The 21,348-nt window shown below is 41.9% G+C and overlaps 1 protein-coding gene across 1 annotated transcript in view; it reads left to right on the top strand.

Moving 5' to 3' along the window:
* Window positions 1–21,348, top strand: part of LOC110289830 (uncharacterized) — a 153,161-nt gene that overhangs the window by 109,605 nt on the left and 22,208 nt on the right. Inside the window, exons 33-37 of the mRNA XM_085834804.1 lie at window positions 3,432–3,555; window positions 14,232–14,445; window positions 15,221–15,392; window positions 20,099–20,169; window positions 20,601–20,718. Of these exons, the coding sequence (XP_085690930.1) occupies window positions 3,432–3,555; window positions 14,232–14,445; window positions 15,221–15,392; window positions 20,099–20,169; window positions 20,601–20,718 (699 nt within the window). The remainder of the gene's footprint in view (window positions 1–3,431; window positions 3,556–14,231; window positions 14,446–15,220; window positions 15,393–20,098; window positions 20,170–20,600; window positions 20,719–21,348) is intronic.

Below are 21,348 nucleotides of genomic sequence, written 5' to 3'. Positions count from 1 at the left end.
TCCTCAATAAAGTTCTTGCTAACCGAATCCAAGAACACAACAAAACAATCATCCATCCTGACCAAGTAGGTTTCATCCCAGGGATGCACGGATGGTTCAATATAAGGAAATCCATCAACGTAATCCAGTATATAAACAAACTCAAAGACAAAAACCACATGGTCATCTCGTTAGATGCGGAAAAAGCATTTGACAAGATCCAACACCCATTCATGAGAAAAGTCTTGGAAAGATCAGGAATTCAAGGCCCATACCTAAACATGATAAAAGCAATCTACAGCAAACCAGTAGCCAACATCAAAGTAAATGGTGAGAAGCTTGAAGCAATCCCTCTAAAATCAGGGACTAGACAAGGCTGTCCACTTTCTCCATACCTATTCAACATTGTACTTGAAGTCCTAGCCAGAGCAATTCGACAACAAAAGGAGATCAAAGGGATACAAATTGGAAAAGATGAAGTCAAAATATCACTTTTTGCAGATGATATGATAGTATATCTAAGTGACCCTAAAAATTCCACCAAAGAACTCCTAAGTCTGATAAACAGCTTCGGTGAAGTAGCTGGATATAAAATTAACTCAAACAAATCAATGGCCTTTCTCTACACAAAGAATAAACAGGCTGAGAAAGAAATTAGGGAAACAACACCCTTCTCAATAGTCACAAATAATATAAAATATCTTGGCGTGACTCTAACTAAGGAAGTGAAAGATCTGTATAATAAAAACTTCAAGTCTCTGAAGAAAGAAATTCTAGAAGATCTCAGAAGATGGAAAGATCTCCCATGCTCATGGATTGGCAGGATCAACATTGTAAAAATGGCTATCTTGCCAAAAGCAATCTACAGATTCAATGCAATCCCCATCAAAATTCCAAATCAATTCTTCAACGAATTAGAAAGTGCAATCTGCAAATTCATCTGGAATAACAAAAAACCTAGGATAGCAAAAACTCTTCTCAAGGATAAAAGAACCTCTGGTGGAATCACCATGCCGGACCTAAAGCTCTACTACAGAGCAATTGTGATAAAAACTGCATGGTACTGGTATAGTGACAGACAAATAGACCAATGGAATAGAATTGAAGACCCAGAAATGAACCCACACACCTACGGTCACTTGATCTTCGACAAGGGAGCTAAAAACATCCAGTGGAAGAAAGACAGCATTTTCAACAAATGGTGCTGGCACAACTGGTTGTTAACATGTAGAAGAATGCGAATCGATCCATTCCTATCTCCTTGTACTAAGGTCAAGTCTAAGTGGATCAAGGAACTTCACATAAAACCAGAGACACTGAAACTTATAGAGGAGAAAGTGGGGAAAAGCCTTGAAGATATGGGCACAGGGGAAAAATTCCTGAATAGAACAGTAATGGCTTGTGCTGTAAGATCGAGAATTGACAAGTGGGACCTCATGAAACTGCAAAGCTTCTGCAAGGCTAAAGACACCATCAATAAGACAAAAAAACCACCAACAGATTGGGAAAGGATCTTCACCTATCCTAAATCAGATAAGGGACTAATATCCAATATATATAAAGAACTCAAGAAGGTGGACTCCAGAAAGTCAAATAACCCCATTAAAAAATGGGGCTCAGAACTGAACAAAGAATTCTCACCTGAGGAATACCGAATGGCAGAGAAACACCTGAAAAAATGTTCAACATCCTTAATCATCAGGGAAATGCAAATCAAAACAACCCTGAGATTCCACCTCACACCAGTCAGAATGGCTAAGATCAAAAATTCAGGTGACAGCAGATGCTGGCGAGGATGTGGAGAAAGAGGAACACTCCTCCATTGTTGGTGGGATTGCAAGCTTGTACAACCACTCTGGAAATCAGTCTGGCGGTTCCTCAGAAAATTGGACATAGTACTACCGGAGGATCCAGCAATACCTCTCCTGGGCATATATCCAGAAGATGTCCCAACCGGTAAAAAGGACACTTGCTCCACTATGTTCATAGCAGCCCTATTTATAATAGCCAGAAGCTGGAAAGAACCCAGATGTCCCTCAACAGAGGAATGGATACAGAAATTATGGTACATTTACACAATGGAGTACTACTCAGCTATTAAAAAGAATGAATTTATGAAATTCCTAGCCAAATGGATGGACCTGGAGGGCATCATCTTGAGTGAAGTAACACAATCACAAAAGAACTCACACAATATGTATTCACTGATAAGTGGATATTAGCCCAAAACTTAGGATACCCAAGATATGAGATACAATTTGCTAAACGCATGAAACTCAAGAAGAATGAAGACCAAAGTGTGGACACTGTGCCCCTTCTTAGAATTGGGAACAAAACACCCATGGAAGGAGTTACAGAGACAAAGTTTGGAGCTGTGATGAAAGGATGGACCATTTAGAGACTGCCGTATCCAGGGATCCATCCCATAATCAGCTTCTAAACGCTGACACCATTGCATACACTAGCAAGATTTTGCTGAAAGGACCCAAATATAGCTGTCTCTTGTGAGACGATGCCGGCGCCTAGCAAACACAGGAATGGATGTTCACAGTCAGCTATTGGATGTATCACAGGGCTCCCAATGGAGAAGCTAGAGAAAGTACCCAAGGAGCTAAAGGGATCTGCAACCCTATTGTTGGAACAACATGATGTACTAACCAGAACCCCGGAGTTCTTGTCTCTAGCTGCATATGTATCGAAAGATGGTCTAGTCGGCCATCACTGGAAAGAGAGGCCCATTGGACTTGCAAACTTTATATGCCCCAGTATAGGGGAATGCCAGGGCCAAAAGACTGGGAATGGGTGGGTAGGGAAGTGGGGGGCGCTATGGGGGACTTTTGGGATAGCATTGGAAATGTAATTGAGGAAAATATGTAATAAAAAAAAAAATAAAGCTGACTGCTAGGAAAAAAAAAATGCACAAGTAAGTCACCATCAGCATATCAAGGCTTACACTCACATAGAGCTCTGTACTTTCAGAACTTTTATGGCTGTCTACAATATGTCCCCAAGACAGCCTGCGGTGGCTTCAATGTGAAATGTCTCCCATAGACCCATGTGTCTGAATACTTAGTCCCTGGATGCTGACAGCTTTTTGGAAGGTTGTAGAACCCTTATGAGGTGGGGTTTTGCTGAAGGCACTGTATCACAACACAAGGGCCTTATGGTTTTATAGCCCTAGTCTTTCTTCCTGTTCACTCCTTGATTTCTGACTGTGGTCATAATGTGGTCAGCTGCCTCCTCCTCATGCAGCCATGGCCTTTTCTACCATGCTGGACTATATGCTGGACTACATTGCTTCTTAAACTGTAATGTAAGCCACAATAAACCCTCTTCCCTTCAAAAAAAAAAAGATATTGTAATCATAAAAAGATCGATAGGCAAAATATTGGTACATTTACCATGTAGTATAAGTATTGAGGACTTTCCAATATTATACATTTTTTTTACAGGCTCTAAAGTACACTGATGCTATGGATGACCACCAGTTATCTGAATCACTCTCTGAGGATTGTGATTTGCCTGATTATGACAATATATTGATGTTAGTTGACCAACTTCAAATGAACTATAAAGGTAAGGCCACTGCATAAATGTAAGGCCTTTTTAGTATAATGCCGAGGCAATCTTCAAAGTCAGAATTTGGCCTGTCCATGAGGACTTTTATCTATTTGTATTTTTGGTGTAGTGTGAGACATAGAGATGCAGATTAACATACTATTTTCCCTGCATATTTTTGAAGAGGTTGGCACTTCACTAGTTCATAGTTTTAGAAACTGTTAGAAGTAACAAGAATATCGGAGGTTGGGTCCATTTGGAACCACTTTGTATTCTTGCTAGTGTGTCCTTCTGTTGTGCTGGTACCTTGCTGTCCTTGTTACCATGGCTCTATAGCTTTATTCTAAGTCTGCCTTAACCCTGCCCCACAGCTCTTTCTATTTCTTCTGAATTCGTTTTTTCTCATCCTGTTAAAAATTTCATCCGGGTTTTGGAAAAGATTATATACTACTTTATAATCATCCTCAGACATATATCTGTTTCATAATATTAATTCTAATATCCTGTGAGTATGAGCATTCTCTCCTTCTAATTTCCTCTTCAATTTCTACCTTTGCAGTGAAAAATTGATTGTTTGTTAACAATTGTCACATTTTGCTGGTCAGTGATGGGCACAAGCTTTTAATCCCAGCACTCAGGAGGCAGAGACAAGCGAATTTCTTGAGTTTGAGGCCAGCCTGGTTCACAGAGGGAACACCAGGACAGCCAGGGATCACAGAGAAATTCTATCTCAAAAGAACAAAACAAACAACAAAATAAACAAAATTTAAAAATTGCTACATTTTGTCTATAACTGATTTGTCTACAGCCACAATATATGCAACTTGAAGTCAGTTAACATTTTTTCACCTTATTTCTGTGCTCTTTTTTGCTCACCCTTATTATAATTTTGTCCAAAACAGGGAAAATTGAGAAATACATTAATCTATAGGTAAAATGATAAGTTCTTTTATTATTATTACTTCTATTTTTTTACAGTCCAGTCATTATCCCCTTCCAGGTCCGCCCTCCGACAGTTTCTCATTCCATTCCTCCTCCCCCTGTCTCCAAGATGTCTTTCACTCCCACCCCACCCCCTGCCAGGCCTCTCCATTCCATGGGGCCCCAAGTCTCCCGAGGGTTAGGCACCTCTTCTCTACTGAGGCCAGACCAGACAGTCTTCTGCTGTATATGTATCAGGGGTCTCATACCAGCTAGTGTATGCTGCCTGGTTGGTGGCTCAGTGTCTGAGAGCTCTCAGGGGTTCTGGTTAGTTGAGACTGCTAGTCTTCCTATGGGGTCACACCCCTTTATGAATAGATTTAATACTATGTTCCATTAGCATTGTAATAGTAGGCTCGCCCGTAAGGCCTCTGAATTTCTAGCTTCAGGTTCTTAGTCCAGAAATGGTAGCAGATGTGGGTTTCACCTTGTGGACTAAGGCTTAAATCCAATCAGAGATTAGTTAGTTGCTCTTATGGTGGTCCTGTAACTTGACATCTTACTAGGGCATATCTTACAAGGCCAGGTTTAGCTCTCAGGATTCACAGATGGGTAAAGTTACCTTTCTCCTGTGGAAACAAGCATGGTACCTTCCAGCACTATGAAGGCTAGCAAGTAGGGATTAATCTTCCAGCCAGTTAATAACATAAATTCTCCATGCTCTGTGACTCAACAAAGGATTTTACTGTCAAATACTGCAGGACAACCATAGCATTGGCAATAACTTGTAATGTTTTGTGGTCTATGGGACTTCACTGGCCAACAATTCCAAAAATGTTACTCAAATTGTAGCACCGAGCTTCTTTCTATTTATTAACCTGCAGTGTCTATCTAGTAGGGGCACCGTTGTTCTGATAAAGGAGAACTACATTTAACACAAACTCTCTCTCTCTCTCTCTCTCTCTCTCTCTCTGTCTGTCTTTCTCTGTCTCTCTCTGTTCTCTCTCTCTCTCTCTCTCTCTCTCTCTCTCTCTCTCTCTCTCTCTCTCTCTCTCGTGTGTGTGTGTGTAAGCTTCTACAGTAGTACATATGTTATAGGAAGTTTTAATAATGTCTGTAGTGGTTTTATTAGCTTCCTGTATTACCCCCTCTACCACTCACTGAAAGACTCTAAGACTCCCAAAGGGAGACACTCACTTAAGCCTCGGGACAGCCGCGCACCCAAGAAGACACTGAGACTAAACTTAAGATGTAGAGAGTAAGATTTAATACAGCAATGACAGAAAGCACATAAAAAAAGCACATATACCAGATATCTGGGGTCGAAACTCATGCAGCCAGCAAGGTGCAGAGGAGATTCGGCCCCTAGCCCAAATTTTCACAGGCTTTTATAGGAAGGAGGCAAGGGGGGAGCAGGGCAGGGAAAATACAGGTTTTACGTCACTAAGAGATTCAGCCAAGGGTTTTTCCAAAAGTGCTTTTCGCAACGCGTCCCACACTTTGGCCATGTACTTGATTCATTGGAACTGAGGTTTTTACTCACACCCTTATCTCAAAAATGTTCCTGAGGTTGCTCCAAGAAGCCTCTATCTCAAAAATGTTCCTGGAGCAGTCTTCAGTTGGGAGGGGTAGGACTCTGGTGTGAGAGTTCAGAATGTACTCTGGGGTGAGAGTTCTGGTGGTCAGTAATTTTCCTCTTTCATTCCCCACTCCTTCTAGTGAGTAATTCTAATCTTAGAATTTCAGAAGTCTATATTTTTATGCGTAGAATACTGCATTTACTCTATTTTAACATGGGAACAAAAACAGAATAAGAAGCATTAGTAAACAGAACTAGGCAGGGGCCCTTTTAGCGAGGCTTGAGGGTCTGGGCATGATGTAGGTGCACGTAGATCAGATCTCTGGCTGGAACTGGTGAGATGTCCTTGGGGTACCCAGCTCGTTTACTGTCTCAGCTGTTGGGATCCCTGGAGCAATGTCTTCCATGTACTCAGTCCAATCCTTTCCAGTTGTGACCAGACCACCTGCAAGCCTTTTAACTTAGCATACAGAGCATTATTAACAACATAGGTTTAAACACATCATTTGAGACTATGATGGGCATAGGAGTTTCATAAAGGATTTTAAACAGAGTAAAACTGAATCAAGAGATAGGGCATAGGGAAGGAACACCAAGTCTGTGCCAGTCTCTACGATTAATTTAGTCAAGGTCTGTCATAGAGTTTTAAACTAATTTTTATCTATCCTGAGCTCTGAGGTCTATACACACAATGTAATTTTTATTTGACCTCTAAATGCTTGGCCACACCCTGACTTACCTGGGCAACAAAGCAGGGCTATTATCTGACACTATTGCTTTTGGCACTCTGAACCTTGGAAAAATTTTCTTCAATAATCTTCTTGATGACTATGTGAGCAGTCTCATTTATCCATTTTGAGAACGTTTTTTCTCAGTAAAGTTTATTTCTCAGTTGATGTCAGGTCTGTCTTTTCAAGGGAGGACTAGTTTTCTTTCTTTCAGTTTTTACCATTTTATACAGGGTTTCTTTTACCAGTCTTAATTTGTCTATAACTTGATAGTCTTCAGACTGCCAGGATCATTGCTCTTTGGGATGCCTGTTTTTGGCGGTTAGATCTGCCATCTGATTTCTTTTGTTCACAGCATCTTAGGTCTTTTTCTGTAGATGTCAACAGCTCTCTTTGTCTGTATATTGTTCCATACAGTGGCAAAAGCATACCTGCTGTCAGTGTAGACTTTTATAAAGCTTGTATCAAAGCCACAAATTTAGCTTTTTGGGCTGAAGTCCCTTTAGGGAGGCTGCTGGCCTAGATCACTTGTTTTTTGTCCACCGCTGCACTGCTGTCCCCGCCTTCCGCTTACCTTCAATCGTGAGGCTACTGCCATCCGTGTACCAGCTCAAACTCTCAGGCTAAGGCTGATCTGATCTTTACTTGCCGAGGTAAGTAGCCCCCTCTGTTGGTAGATGGCCCCATGGATATGAGCTGCTTTTCATCAACTACTGCTGCTCCTGTGACAAAGCTGCTGCCATCTGTGTACCAGGCAGGCACACCTGGCCAAGGCTGATCAGTCAGATCTCTCCTTGTTCCAGTTTCCTCAGCCAGGACATCAGCACATTGATGTACAGGAGTGGAGTCATCCGCCAAGGAGCAGTAAACTCTGGTAGTGGGTATAGTCACATGCTGACCCAGAGTAAGCTTGTCAGCGTCTTTAACAAGCAGGGCTGCCTTTATGCTGTCAAAGGCTTTTTGGTGTTCCTCAGTCCAGGTGAATGGGACTTTTTCTTTCTGCAAAAGCCCGCCGTCCCCAGAAACTCACGTACTTGGCGCGGGGTGGTGGGGGTTGGGATCAGCATCACAGTCTTTTTTCTGGCCTCGGTGAGCCACCGCTTTTCGTCGTCTCGGCACCTCGGTACGACATAACTGAGCTTTCTTGGCTGATACCCGGTACCCCAACTCACCCAGTTCATTCAGGAGCTTCTAGGAGGGCCAGAATTTCTTCTTTGTCTTTGATGTCTCTGCCTTTAGCCAACCGCAGGGCTTGGGTTAGTGCCAGGAGTTCAGCCTTCTGAGCCGAAGTTCCTTCCGCCAGAATGTCAGTGATGAGTAGGTGAAGACTCAGCAGGTTAGCAGGGGAAGCGAAGGTCACTTGTTCTGTCAACAAAAAGCTCTGATAATATGTCCATCAGTCAGGGGAACGATTTGATAATGTTTTCCAGAGCATTAGTCAGCCATCGGTCAGGGGGCTGAACCACACTTTTAGGGCATGTGCCAAGTTTTGTCTCAGAGTCAGTTTATCTGCGTCCTTGACCAGAAGCCACTATGTGCAGACAAGCAGGTCATCTTACAGTCACCAGGTCTAATTTTCACAAGTATGCCACCGGTCTTTTTCAGGGTCCCAATTTCTGAGTAAGAACCTCTTTGGCAATACTTTTGTTCTTAGTCACATCTAGGAGTCCCAAAGTTAGGGACAACATTAGGGCAGTCTCAATAGCATCTAAGGCCATCCAAGGTTGTTCTTTATTTTTTATACGAAGGGCTGTTTATCTTTTTAATTCAGCAAAACCTGGAATCCACAGTCTGCAAAGGCCTGCAGTGTCCAGGAACCTTTTAAACTTGCTTTGCACTGGTCAGTGGAGGAATATGAAACACAGTCTCTTTTTAGCTGCATCAACAGGTAAACCACCGGTCTTTTTACTTTTAGCCACGAACAGGTGAAGGGTTTGGTCATGAGGGGGGCTCCTCTTCTTCTTGTTAGGGCAGTCTCTCACTCAGTGCTTTTTTTTCTTTAACAGATAACAGTAAACACTTTGATCTTCAGCCAAAAGCTTGCTTTTGTTGCCGGGTACTAAGTTTTCTAGCTTCCCTGACTTTTGTGGCCGGCATTTTATTTTTCTTATCTTTTTTAAAAAATTTTCTGGCTCTTTATTTCTTATAGATCATCTCTAAGTGCTAGTATTATTAGCAAGTGTCACTTTGCTAGGTTCTAGTCTTTGTCATTTATTTTTCTTTCTATCTATATATATCTCTTTCTTGTCTTTGCTTACTTTGAATGTTATCTAATTATTACATCTATATTCTGTCACTTAACTTTTTTCATAGTTCGACTACCCTGGTTTATTTTTCTGTCTTACAGCACATCTCTGATTCTGACTCTGGTCTCTGTACTTGCCAGCCTCATTTTACTGGTTCCTCTTTTAAATATTTCTCATTTAGAGTATCTTTCTCATTTCAGACCTAATTTTCTTTATCTCTATTTTTACCTCTTTTCACTGTTAACCTATCTCTTCTGAGTCTGCTGAAGCTTTGCTCTCAGCTCTTCTTTGCAGACCTCTATCTTTCTCTTAACTTTTGTAACTTTTCATTAACTAGGTCAGATTGATGGGACATTTTCTAGTCCCACAGACATGAGACCCTCATCAGAGCCTGGCAGTTAGACCCATAGGTGCTCCTTACCTTGTATGTCTCCCTCACCGGAGCCCAGAACAGACTTACTGCCAGCAACTCAGGGCAGTGCCTGAGAAGAGAAAACACATGGGGCAGAGAAGGGAGTGCAGTTTTCACATCAGACCACTGATATTTCAAAATGAACACAATTTTTTTCTGTTAACAGTTAGCAAGAGACAGGATACAGGGGACAGGAGAATGAGCCTTTCTCCCACCCAGGAGGCAGGCAAAGGCTGAAAACAGATCCTTTGATGTGAAGAGCCAAGCGCCGAGTCTCCGCTGCGCGCAGGAATGTGGTGTAAACTCCTGGGAGTGGCAAACAAACGCTGGCAGGCAGAGGCAGCAATTTAACTATTTAACTACCTGATAGATACCTGGTGCTCTCTGCACTGTCTTTGGGGAGGGAGCACGCAGCCAGGCAGGCACAAGGGAGTGCGGGTAGACTCTGGGGGGGGGACCAAAAGAGGGACGCTGTAGTCGGCCCCTCCCCAGCTGTGGCAGGCTTCACGGCCACTCCGGGACTGGCAGGCGGGGGCCGGCAGGCCGCTGCACTCACTATCAGCATTTTACAACTCATTCGCAGGGCACAGACAGCCTCCGTTGCTGCTGTGTCCGCAGAACTCAAAACCTCAGCACCACTGCGGCAGCTCTGGATCTCAGAGCTCTTTTGAGCAGCCTGGGGAGGACCGGCCTGGTGGTTTTCTTTCCTTTTTTAAAACCATTGCTGACAAATTCTGTCCTGACGTCAGTCCAAGTCTACAGTCGACAAAGGGTTAACACACACACACACACACACACAGTCTTGTCACGTGGCCACAAACAAGCACACTCGTCCACGCCTGGACTTACACAACCAGCCAAACGCCACTTTCTGACGGGGTCGGATTCCACATTGACTCTTTTTCTGACGGGGGTGGGATTCCACATCCACTCCCGCTCTGGCAGAGAGAACACTCTCTCTCTCCTTCACTCTGCCAGGCAACAGCCAGGTCTTTTTGACTGTTCTGTACCCTGGGCACTCCTTCCAGGGTCTCCCTTGGAACATCTTTTAGGGGTGCAGACTGTGAGGCCATAGACAGTCGTCCTCTCACAGCCACTAGGGTCCTTACGGTCCACAGTGGCAGCTGCCAGAATAAACCCACAATCTCAGAATACACAAATGCAGCAGTTCCACACCTACACACCCAGCAGATTGTCCCATTTCTAGAATAATAGCAAACACAACAAGAGCAGACACAAGACTGAGACACCACAGGCAACTTACAGAATCAGATGGCCTCTCCAAGGCCGACAGATTGAGACCTTCCTGGTCTCCACAGGGGTCCACCAAGCGTCCTTGGTCCTCCCCTATCTCACCTGGGACGTCTCCCAGGGGCAGATCGGACGGTGGGCACCTGAGCACGTCTGCTCTTACCCACTTCGCATTCCCTCCCGGAGTGCGATCTCTGGTGCTCTTACTGAGCACAGAGCGTCACGCAAAACCAGAACTGCGATCGCACCAGATACAGAATGGCCTTCCTGGCCTCTCAGAAATTAACAGAACACAGACACCAGACCAAAGCAGAACAGTAAATCTTACTTCTGAGCGGGTCCAGGACTTCTGGGTGGTCGCGCTGATTCCCGGCCAATGCACCAAATGAAAGACTCTAAGACTCCCAAAGGGAGACACTCACTTAAGCCTCGGGACAGCCGCGCACCCAAGAAGACACTGAGACTAAACTTAAGATGTAGAGAGTAAGATTTAATACAGCAATGACAGAAAGCACATAAAAAAAGCACATATACCAGATATCTGGGGTCGAAACTCATGCAGCCAGCAAGGTGCAGAGGAGATTCGGCCCCTAGCCCAAATTTTCACAGGCTTTTATAGGAAGGAGGCAAGGGGGGAGCAGGGCAGGGAAAATACAGGTTTTACGTCACTAAGAGATTCAGCCAAGGGTTTTTCCAAAAGTGCTTTTCGCAACGCGTCCCACACTTTGGCCATGTACTTGATTCATTGGAACTGAGGTTTTTACTCACACCCTTATCTCAAAAATGTTCCTGAGGTTGCTCCAAGAAGCCTCTATCTCAAAAATGTTCCTGGAGCAGTCTTCAGTTGGGAGGGGTAGGACTCTGGTGTGAGAGTTCAGAATGTACTCTGGGGTGAGAGTTCTGGTGGTCAGTAATTTTCCTCTTTCAACCATCCTAATTTAACCTTTCCTCTTTCATTCATCCTCTTTAAATCTTGATACCTTCGCTTTCTCTCTGCCCACCTTAAAGGCCTCTCTACCTACAATGGCTCTTCCATAATTTCCTGACTTCTTTGGGCACTGCAAATGATACACATATATTTGAAGATTTAAAGCCATATTCGTGAGTGGGAGAAAACAAGTGGTATTTGTAAGCCTGGGTTACCTCACTCGAGAAACTATTTCCAACTCTCCATTGTCCTATGAATTGTATGGTTTCATTTTTCTTAGTAGTTGAGCAATATTCCATTTACCTCATTTTGATTACCCATTAGTTAATTGATGAGCATCTTGATTGTTTCCATTTCCTAGCTACTGTGAATAAAACAATGTTCATTGTTGACACTCTATCTATATAGTAGGATATACTATTATGATATATGGTATCTCATATATAGTATGATATATGCTACAGCTGAATGGTGTGGAAGCTCTACTTTTAAGATTTTGAGGAACTTCCACACTGATTTCCATAGTGGTTACACCAGTTTGCCTTCATCCCAGGAGTAAATAAGTGTTCTCTTCCCCCACATTCATTCCAGTATTTATTGTTGTTGTTATTATTATTATTATTATTGTCATTCTAAGTGAAGTAAGAGGAAATCTCCAAGTAGTTTTAACTTGCACTTCCCTGATGGCTAATTATGTTAAACACTTTAAAATGTTTACTGGTCTTCTGTATTTCATCTTTTGAGAACTAATTTCTATTAAACTTTTATTTTATGTGTGTCAGTGTCCTTCCTGCCTATGTATCTGTGTCCCTTATTCATCCATGGCCATAAAAAGTCACTGGATGCCCTGGAACAAGAGTTACACATGGTTGTTAGCTGTTATATGGGTTCTGGGACTCAAACTTGGAACCCTTGAAAGAGCAGCACATGTCATAACCACTGATCCATCTCCCCAGCCCTATGTCCCGTTTTTCACTTGTGTTGTTTTCTTGATTTTTTTTTTTAGTTCTTTGTATATTCTAGGTACTAATTATATGTCATATATATATGTATATATGTATACATATATATAAACATACATATGTCTAAGCTTCTACAGTAGTAAATATTTTCATAGGAAGTTTTAATAGTGTCTATAGCATTTTTATTAGCTTCCTGTATTACCCCTTCTACCCTATACATATATATGTGTGTGTGTATATGTGTGTGTATATATATATATATATGTACCTAGTTAATAATTTTTCTCATTCTGTAAGCACTCTCTTTGCTGAAGTGATAGTGTTTTTGCTGTATAGAATGTTTTTAGTTTTATTGGATCCTACTTATCAATTTTTGGTTTTAACTCCTGAGCTATCAGGCTCCTTTCAGAAATTCCTGTCTTTGCCAATAAACTCAAACATAGGCCCTGCTTTCACCTGTATCTGATTCGAAGTGTCAGATCTTATGTTGAGGTCTCTGATTCATTTGGAATTGAATGTTGTGCAGGATGAGAGATGATCAAGTTTCACTCTTCTATGAGCAATTATGCTGTTTGACCTCACCAGTTTTTTTCTCGTGTATTGGCCTTAATAACCTCTCATACCAGAGAATGTAGACATTAGCAGTGAAGACTCGTTTACTTATCAAAGATAAGTATTCTCCATGCCTGAATCATCATTTATTTGCCATATATTAGTTTTCACTTTTTCAATATTTTTATTTCTTCTTTGACTATTTTTTGCATGTATATAATGTATTTTGACTTTGTTCACCTTCTTCTATCCTCCTTTATGACCCTCCCACTTTCTCTCCATCCCTTCTCCCCAGCACGTTTCCTTTCTATGTTCCTTTCTATCAGACTTACCACATTTTAATTAGGTTTGCTCGAGTGAACACAGAGGTGAGGTTGTTTACTGGAGCACAGAGAAATGTTCTAGTTACTATACCCTTGCAGGAAAAAGAGTCCCTCCCTTCTTCCAGTGATCATTAACTGCCAGGATCTCCTCAGAAAACAATGGGGCACATACGACTCTTCCTCATCCCTGATAGAATGCTACCCAGCTCAGTCCTGTACAAGTCTCTGCAGGTAACCACAGCTGCTGCGAGTTACTGACCGTAATGGGCAGATCATGTCCCTGCCCTGTTCCCTGTCGGCCAGCTCTTATATTCTTTGTAGTGTTTTATGTTTGCATGTAATAGTATCACAGATCAGAGTCTATTTTTCTTTCTTGCCTAGAAAGGGATTGCAGCAAAGTCCCAGCGCACTGTCTAGATTGGCTAGGATGTTCTTCATCTTCTGATCAGATGTTAACTATTCATCCTCTCGACTCCTAGTAGGACAGTCTTTTCCTATGGAAAATCTTTCTGTGTACAGTAGAAAAAGATATTCTGTGGAACCCCAGGCCTCTACTCTGGCATATATCTAAATTCATAATGGTCATTTTATTTTGTCTTCTCTACTAGATTTAAGCTAAATAAAAGCAGTTAATTCAAAGCAAAAAAAAAAAATCTTAGTATAATGCACTCCCCACTGTAGGCACTCAGTTTGCAGCTGTTTACCATGAATGACAGACTATGAAAAGGTACAAGCCTCTGTATACAAAAAGTGTCCATGTGTTAAATTTCTACCCACCCTTTCTTGATGCAGATTCTGGAAAACCATTGGAAATCCAGGATGCGGTTCATTCATATAAAATGATACTAGAACGTAACCAAAATCACTCAGAATTGCTTATCGCAAAAAGTAAGAACAAGAGAAACCAAGGTCACAGGGTGATGAAGAAGCCACGAGAAACAGAAAAAGCAAAACTGCAGCTCAGATGCAGACGTGAAGAGCAGCAGCTAGATCTCCTCGATGTGGGGTATGGCTGCCCGCTCTGCAGAAGTGTGAATGAGCAGTCGGGGCAGACCACGGAGTCTTGCGGGAAATATGTCAGAGCTGCATTACCATTACCCATCTTGAGAAATGTCTCTTAGCTTCATTAGCCCAGTTGTTGGTTGAATGATTTCAGGATTGGTATTTAATCTTAGAATTACACTGGAGTATAGGATCATGTCCTTTGCAACAGAGTGAGTATATTCACATCCTCTTTCCTATTGTCAACCATTTATCTTATTTCTCTCATCTTGTTCTCTCTCTCTCTCTCTCTCTCTCTCTCTCTCTCTCTCTCTCTTGTATGTGTGTGTGTGTGTGTGTGTGTGTGATTTTAATTTGTATAGCACATGGTGCCTTTGAAGAAGCAAGGGGTCATTTGTCCAGACCATTTTCCTCCAAAGCAGCAATGAGAAGTTTCATTTTTCTGTTAATTCTAATAGCACATTGTTAGGATCTTTAAAAAAGCTAATAATTTAGCAGCAGCAACAAAAATGTATGCAATTTTCAACTTTTCACTTTTCTGAATAATTTAAAAGATCCTTTTCTATAGTCACAGAATTGCTAGTAACAGAGCCTGGTCAAGTCCCTGAACACTCTTTAATTACGACCCTTCTAGTCCACATGTGCTTCTTAGAGATTGAATTGCAAACGCAGGAATGACATTGTAAAAGAAAAGAACATAATGCAAATACTGGATGATAATAAAATGAACTTACCCCTTACCAAAATGAAATTTTAATGTCTGCATGTTCGATTTGCAGATCGCCTGAAAAACAAGACGTGCAGCAAAGAAATCCTGATGGTTGGTATGAAGAAATGAAGAAAGAATTAACTGAAAAGGACCAACAACACGAAAGAGAAAAGCAACAACTTGAACTGCGCCTTAGAGCACAGGATATGGAGCTGCAGCATCTCAGAAATGATATAAATAAGGTAAATTTACTGGTTAAAAAAGAAAAGTCCTACTTCTACATCTGTTTAAATAATGTGACTTACAATCGCTACTCAGTTTAGTGCAGGGAGTCCTTAAGGATAAGAACATGACAGAAACAGGCAGCTTGGAATTCTCAGCGCTCTACTAACGTTGCAAGCCTGTGCTCCCACGAACTTGAGGTGTGTACTCTACCATTAAATCAGGCTGTGTCACATGGCCTCTACTGTGCATGCAGGCCATTTTGGAGCAGAAAGATTGAATTGTGGCATTTAAGTGCACTGTATCAATTTAATTTTGTTCCCTGTGGAACGGTGGTTCTCCCCCACCCAACCCCCGCCAAGCCCAGTTCCCAAATAAGGGCTCAGAGGCTTATAATTATTTATGAACAAATGCCTAAGCCATAAGCTAGGTTTGTTTCTCAACTAGCTCATAACTTTTATTAACAGATTTATATTATTCTGTGTCTGTCATGTGGTTAGTTGCCTCTCCTCTGTTCTGTACATCTGACTTCCTCCTAGTCTAGATACCTGACTATTTCCCAGAGTCCCTTTCTCTATCTGCTGGATATCCCACCTTCTAATCCTGCCTCAGATTTTTATTGACAGTTGATACATCTACACAGTACACAGACTCTATCCCCACACCTCTGGAAATTAAATTCTGAGATTTTTATTTGCATATTATCTATTGTAAATCTTGGCTGTGGATTCCTGCTTAATACCTTAGAAGGTTCCTGAAAAGACAAAGTTGTTACAAATGCATGTTTACTTACACTGAAGAACTTGGAGAACTCTTGTTTGTTTATTTTTATAATATGTTCTGTTTAATCTTCAAGAATCTTATACATGTATGCAATGTATTTTGATTATATGTATCCTCACTCACCTCTCTGATTCTTCCTAAACATGTCTCCTCCAAACATCATGTGCTTTTTGCATTTAAAGATTTGTTTTATCATTTCTCTCTCTCTGTCTCTCTCTGTGTCTCTCTCTCTCTCTGTGTGTGTGTGTGTGTGTGTGTGTGTGTGTGTGTGTGTGTGTGTGTGTGTGTGAGTGTGTGTGTGTGTGTGTGTGTCTGTATCTTTATATTCACATTTCCATGTGGGTGACTGCAGAGGCCAGGAGAGGATGTCAGATCCCTTGGAACTTGGTTACAGGCAGTTGTGAGCTGTCTGACTTGGGTTCTGGGGACCAGACTCAGGTGTTCTGGAAGAGAAGCAAATGTTCTTAATTACTGAGCCATCTCTCTGTCCCCAATGTCTTTTTTAAAATAATCTAATTGTTGCTGCTCGCATGTGTGCAGGAGTGGGGCTATCCACAGAAGCATGAGCTATCTACTACTGAGTACTTTGCTAAAAGTTATTGGGAGTGAAATGGAGTTTGGGAGAATGGAACCACTGAGTGTTTGGTGAAGTTCTAGAATGTACACATGGTCTTACGTTCTCATCCCTGAATCATGATACAGTGCGCCTGGGCTGGTTCCACTCCCTATTAGCAGCATCCTTCAGGAGATATCCTATGGCTCTGACATCTCAAAAATCTTGGGGTCTCCAAAGCAGCTCCTAATGTTACAGCTTCTTGTCTCAATGTCTGGGATCCACACATGATCTGGGCTCCTCCAAAGGGCTGGCATTACTTTTCCAGCTCTGCCCTCTGTAGCACTCTAAGCTAGGTTAATTCACTCCACTGCTGCTGCTCTTCTTGGTGATCATCCCATGGTACTGGCATCTCCAATATGCTGCTGTCTTCTCCTGCAACCAGGCTTCATCAATAGCCTCTCATAGGCTCTCTTCATGGTGCCAAGCCTTAATGCCTTAGCATGATCTCTTCAGTCCTGGGCCATCAACTGCAACTGAGGCTGCACCTTCACCAATGGTCTTCCATGGCCTCTCACAGTGCCGAGCCTCAGCTGCTCTTCATGGCCCTTTCCTGCCTTCAAAACCAGTACCACCTGGGTAACTCTTATATATTAACAAGTGTAGAATCCAAAATAAGTTCAAGACCACCTAGCTCCTTCCCCTCTGAAGGGACTTTCAGAAACATAGTGGTCAAAATGACTAAGTCTACAGCTGCCAAAACAAAATGAACTATTCTCAGAAAAATAACCATAACAAGATTAGCAGTTCCCAGAGAAATACCCCTACCCCGCCCCACACTAAATTCTGAGAAAAATCACAAACCGCCCTGACCTTGCTAGAATTCCCTGTGATGTTAATAGCTGTGACGTTAATAGCTGACCCATAAGTTCAAAATGTACTGCTGCTTTGCTGATAACCCACCATAAGGGCAGGCAGAGTGAATCACTAGGCCAAAGGGTTACACAGTCACCCTGTACAAACCAACCAATGCCTGAAAGGGTTACTTGCTATACCTATGAGAATAAGCCAGCAAGCCTTGTTGCCTAAATCTGCCCCTTACAAGATATAAAAAGTGTATTCTTTCTTTGTTGTGGGTCTCTCCTCTTGACTGCGTGCTATGTGGGGTTCCCCAATGCGTGGGAGCAATAAAAAAAAAAATCCTCTTGCGGTTTGCAGCAATGGCGATTTCTGTGGTCTTTGTGAGTGAGGGTCTTTTGACGGACTCCAACACAAGTTCAGCTGCAGTGTGAGGTACAACCTTGACTAGCTCTGGACCTTTGTGCTCTCAAAAAAACACTTTGAAGATTTCACCTCAGAGATGCTGGTCTCTTGTTAATCACCACTCATTTCTTAGCTCCAGCTAACCAGCATCAATTGTCCCCGTAGTATCCTACTCCTCTTGACAATAAAGCCAGAACCAAATAGCCAACGCCACTGAGTTCTCCTGTGTCCTGGGGTTGGAACTTGGCCCCTTGTTATATTACATTATCACCAGCTTTCTGTGTTCAAGCTCCTCCACTGCCTAAGCTTAGCTGTCCTGGAACTTGCTCTGGAGACTGACTTTGTACTCAGAGATGTGCATGCCTGTCTCGTGGGATTAAAGGTGTGTACCACCCCACCTGGGTTTAAGCTTTTCTTCATCTAGAATTTGCTCTGACCAAGGCTGGCCTTGAACTCAGAGATCTGCCTGACTTTATCTCCTGGGATTAAAGGTGTGTACCACCATGTTTGGATCTAAATTTAGCTGAGTAGGATCTTGCCCCAAAATCCCACTCCCTTAATCTACTATCTCCTAGAACACAGGATTAGGTTCCATTTCATTTCCTGGTCCCCCTTTAATACTCGGACCATATTTTTTATATTTTTCCTTTCTTAACTTGCTACGATTGTTTAAAATGCTCTTCATAAGACTTAGCCAGAGAACAAAGTCTATGATGGGCATTTCTGAGACTTTCTTTATTAATGTAATTAATCTGAGTATCTTCACCTTAGCCTCAGGCAGACTCTTCAGACAAGGGCAAAAAGTAGCCCATGTTCTTCATCAAAATATCACAAAAACAGTCTCTAGGCCACATATTGAAATTCTCCACTGAAACCTCGTGGGCCAAGTCCACACAATTTAAATTATTCTCAGTAACCAAGTCTTCCATATTCCTACTAGGATAGCCCATTAAGCCCCATTTAAGTCATTCCACTGCTTCCCAAAATCCACATTCTTGTGGACAAAAGCATGGTCAGGCCTATCCCAGCAATACCCCAACCCCTGGTACCAACATCTGTTTTAGTTAGGATCTTTTTTTTTTTTTTTTTTTTGGTTTTTCGAGACAGGGTTTCTCTGTATAGCCCTGGCTGTCCTGGAACTCACTTTGTAGACCAGGCTGGCCTCGAACTCAGAAATCCACCTGCCTCTGCCTCCCGAGTGCTGGGATTAAAGGCGTGCGCCACCACGCCCGGCTCTTTAGTTAGGATCTTATTGCTTGAACAGACACCATGACCAAGGCAACCCTTGGAAGGACAGCATTTAATTGGGGCTGGCGTACAGGATCAGAAGTTCGATCCATAATCATCAAGGCAGGAACATGGCAGCATCCAGGCAGGCATGGTACAGGCAGAACTGAGAGTTCAATGCCTTCATCTGAAGGCTGATAGTGGAAGACTGACTTCCGGGCAGCTAGGAGTAGGGTCTGAAAGCCCATGATCACAATGATACACCTACTCCAACAAGGCCACACCTACTCCAACAAGGCCACACCTCCAAATAGTGACAGTCCCTGGGCCAAGGATATACAAACCATCACAGTTACCCAGCGGAAGACTGATATATTTCACTGGTTTAGCTCTGTCATTCCTATGTGTGACATTTTCAAATTACAGTTAACGAAGGGGTGCTTTGACTATAAAATTAGAAATGCTCACCACAAGTATATCCTCTGGATTTCCCTATAACACCAACTTTGTCAATCTGAATTTCTGAAAATGTTTTAATTTGAGCACAGAGTATGATGAGATACACAGCCTGACCTCAGTGTGTGGGACGTGGACATAAGGAGAACAATGGGTTTAAGGTCAGCTTGGACTGACATAGTGAGATACCCAAAAAAAAAAAAAAAAAAAAAAAAATTCAAATTGAAAATCAAAGATAAAGGTGAGGGTTAACTAGCTTTCCCTTGCAAGACTGACTTTGCCAGCCATAAAATCCCTATTGCAACAAAGAATTCATTCAACTCTGAGGAAGAGCATAAATGCAGTAAGAATGATTCGGTGGGATCTATCTGTCTTCCTGTCAGATTTCAGCTCATGGAGAGCCTATGAGCAGATTAATGTGTTCTGACTTTCTCCTTCTGTTAGTTGCAAGAAGCACAGCATCCAGAGACAGAGGCTGGAAATGGTGACAGCATGACGAAGGGACACCTGCAAAAGTACGACTTAAAGCAGTACATAGGAGTCTACTTGAATAGTTATAATAACAACAAGCCTCCACGCAATACTGGAAACACAATGATATGTGTATCTGTTTAGAACTCTACAAATGTCTCCTATGAATTACTTGCAATGTGTAGTTAGGATTTTGGAAGCAGCTCACAGGTAGGGGATGTGAATTGCTTAAGGTTGACACCCTGGTGTTCAGTCTCCAACAAAACCAAGAAAGAACTAATGTCTAGTTGTTCACACCCCATTCTTCACATTAACCACTGGACCCAGATGTAAATGAGATTAATTTATCAAATCACCTACTTTCCAGACATTTCATCCGAAATACATATCATCAGATTCAGATTCAAATGTCTCTTTTTTGTCTAATTTTATAATTAATCTCAGAGTAATTAATGGAAATATACCTACCTTTTAGGGTTGAACGTGAAGTTTTGAAGTTAGTAGAAACCATCAAAAAGCAAGCAGAGACCATAGAACAGCTTGAGAGAAAACTAGCAAATGAAGATAAGATATTGTCAGGAACTGGCCGTCTGGTAAGCCAGCGTTTAATTCATTCCTATCACACTGAAGTGGAGAGTTTCTTTCTCTAGTCATTGAATGTAAGAATATTGTAGGCACCAATAGAATTCTTATGGATAAAGATGTTTATATTACAACCACTAGTGCCAGTCCTCTCCGTTATAAAGAAGTTGACAAAACCCATATAATTAGATATGCTGATAGTAATATGCTAACAGAAAAGACTGTAGTTGTTTTCAGCCAAAGTCTTAAGATATTCTGTGTTTCACTCCCTTCATTCAATGATAAACACTTTGATTTTTACATTTCTTTTTCCATTCTGACAAAAATGGGCTGGACATTGCTGTGCAGAAGCCTGTTTGAGTGTCATTATGTTTAGCAAATCTTCCAAGAAATTTAACCCTCTGTACATTTCTCAATTATCATGGGATCTGAACTGTCAGTGAGTCTGGAGAATTAATTATATCGACTGTGGAGACTTAATGATAGTAATCACCATTCAGCATTGTTTCCAAAGAAATGTATTTTTCTTTTTGGAATCTTAAAAGAGTAATTAATAGTTGTTGAAATGGAGACACAGCTGCTATGTCAAGTAGGGCTATAATAGAAAACAGACTTCCTAGTGCTACAGATTCAGAAAACAT

The sequence above is a fragment of the Mus caroli genome, unplaced genomic scaffold (genome assembly GCF_978045245.1).
Source record: "Mus caroli unplaced genomic scaffold, Mus_caroli_1 scaffold_2, whole genome shotgun sequence".
Classification (NCBI taxonomy): Eukaryota; Metazoa; Chordata; class Mammalia; order Rodentia; family Muridae; genus Mus; species Mus caroli.
The sequence above is the reverse complement of the archived record's forward strand: the minus strand, read 5'-3'. Positions and strand labels throughout refer to the sequence as shown.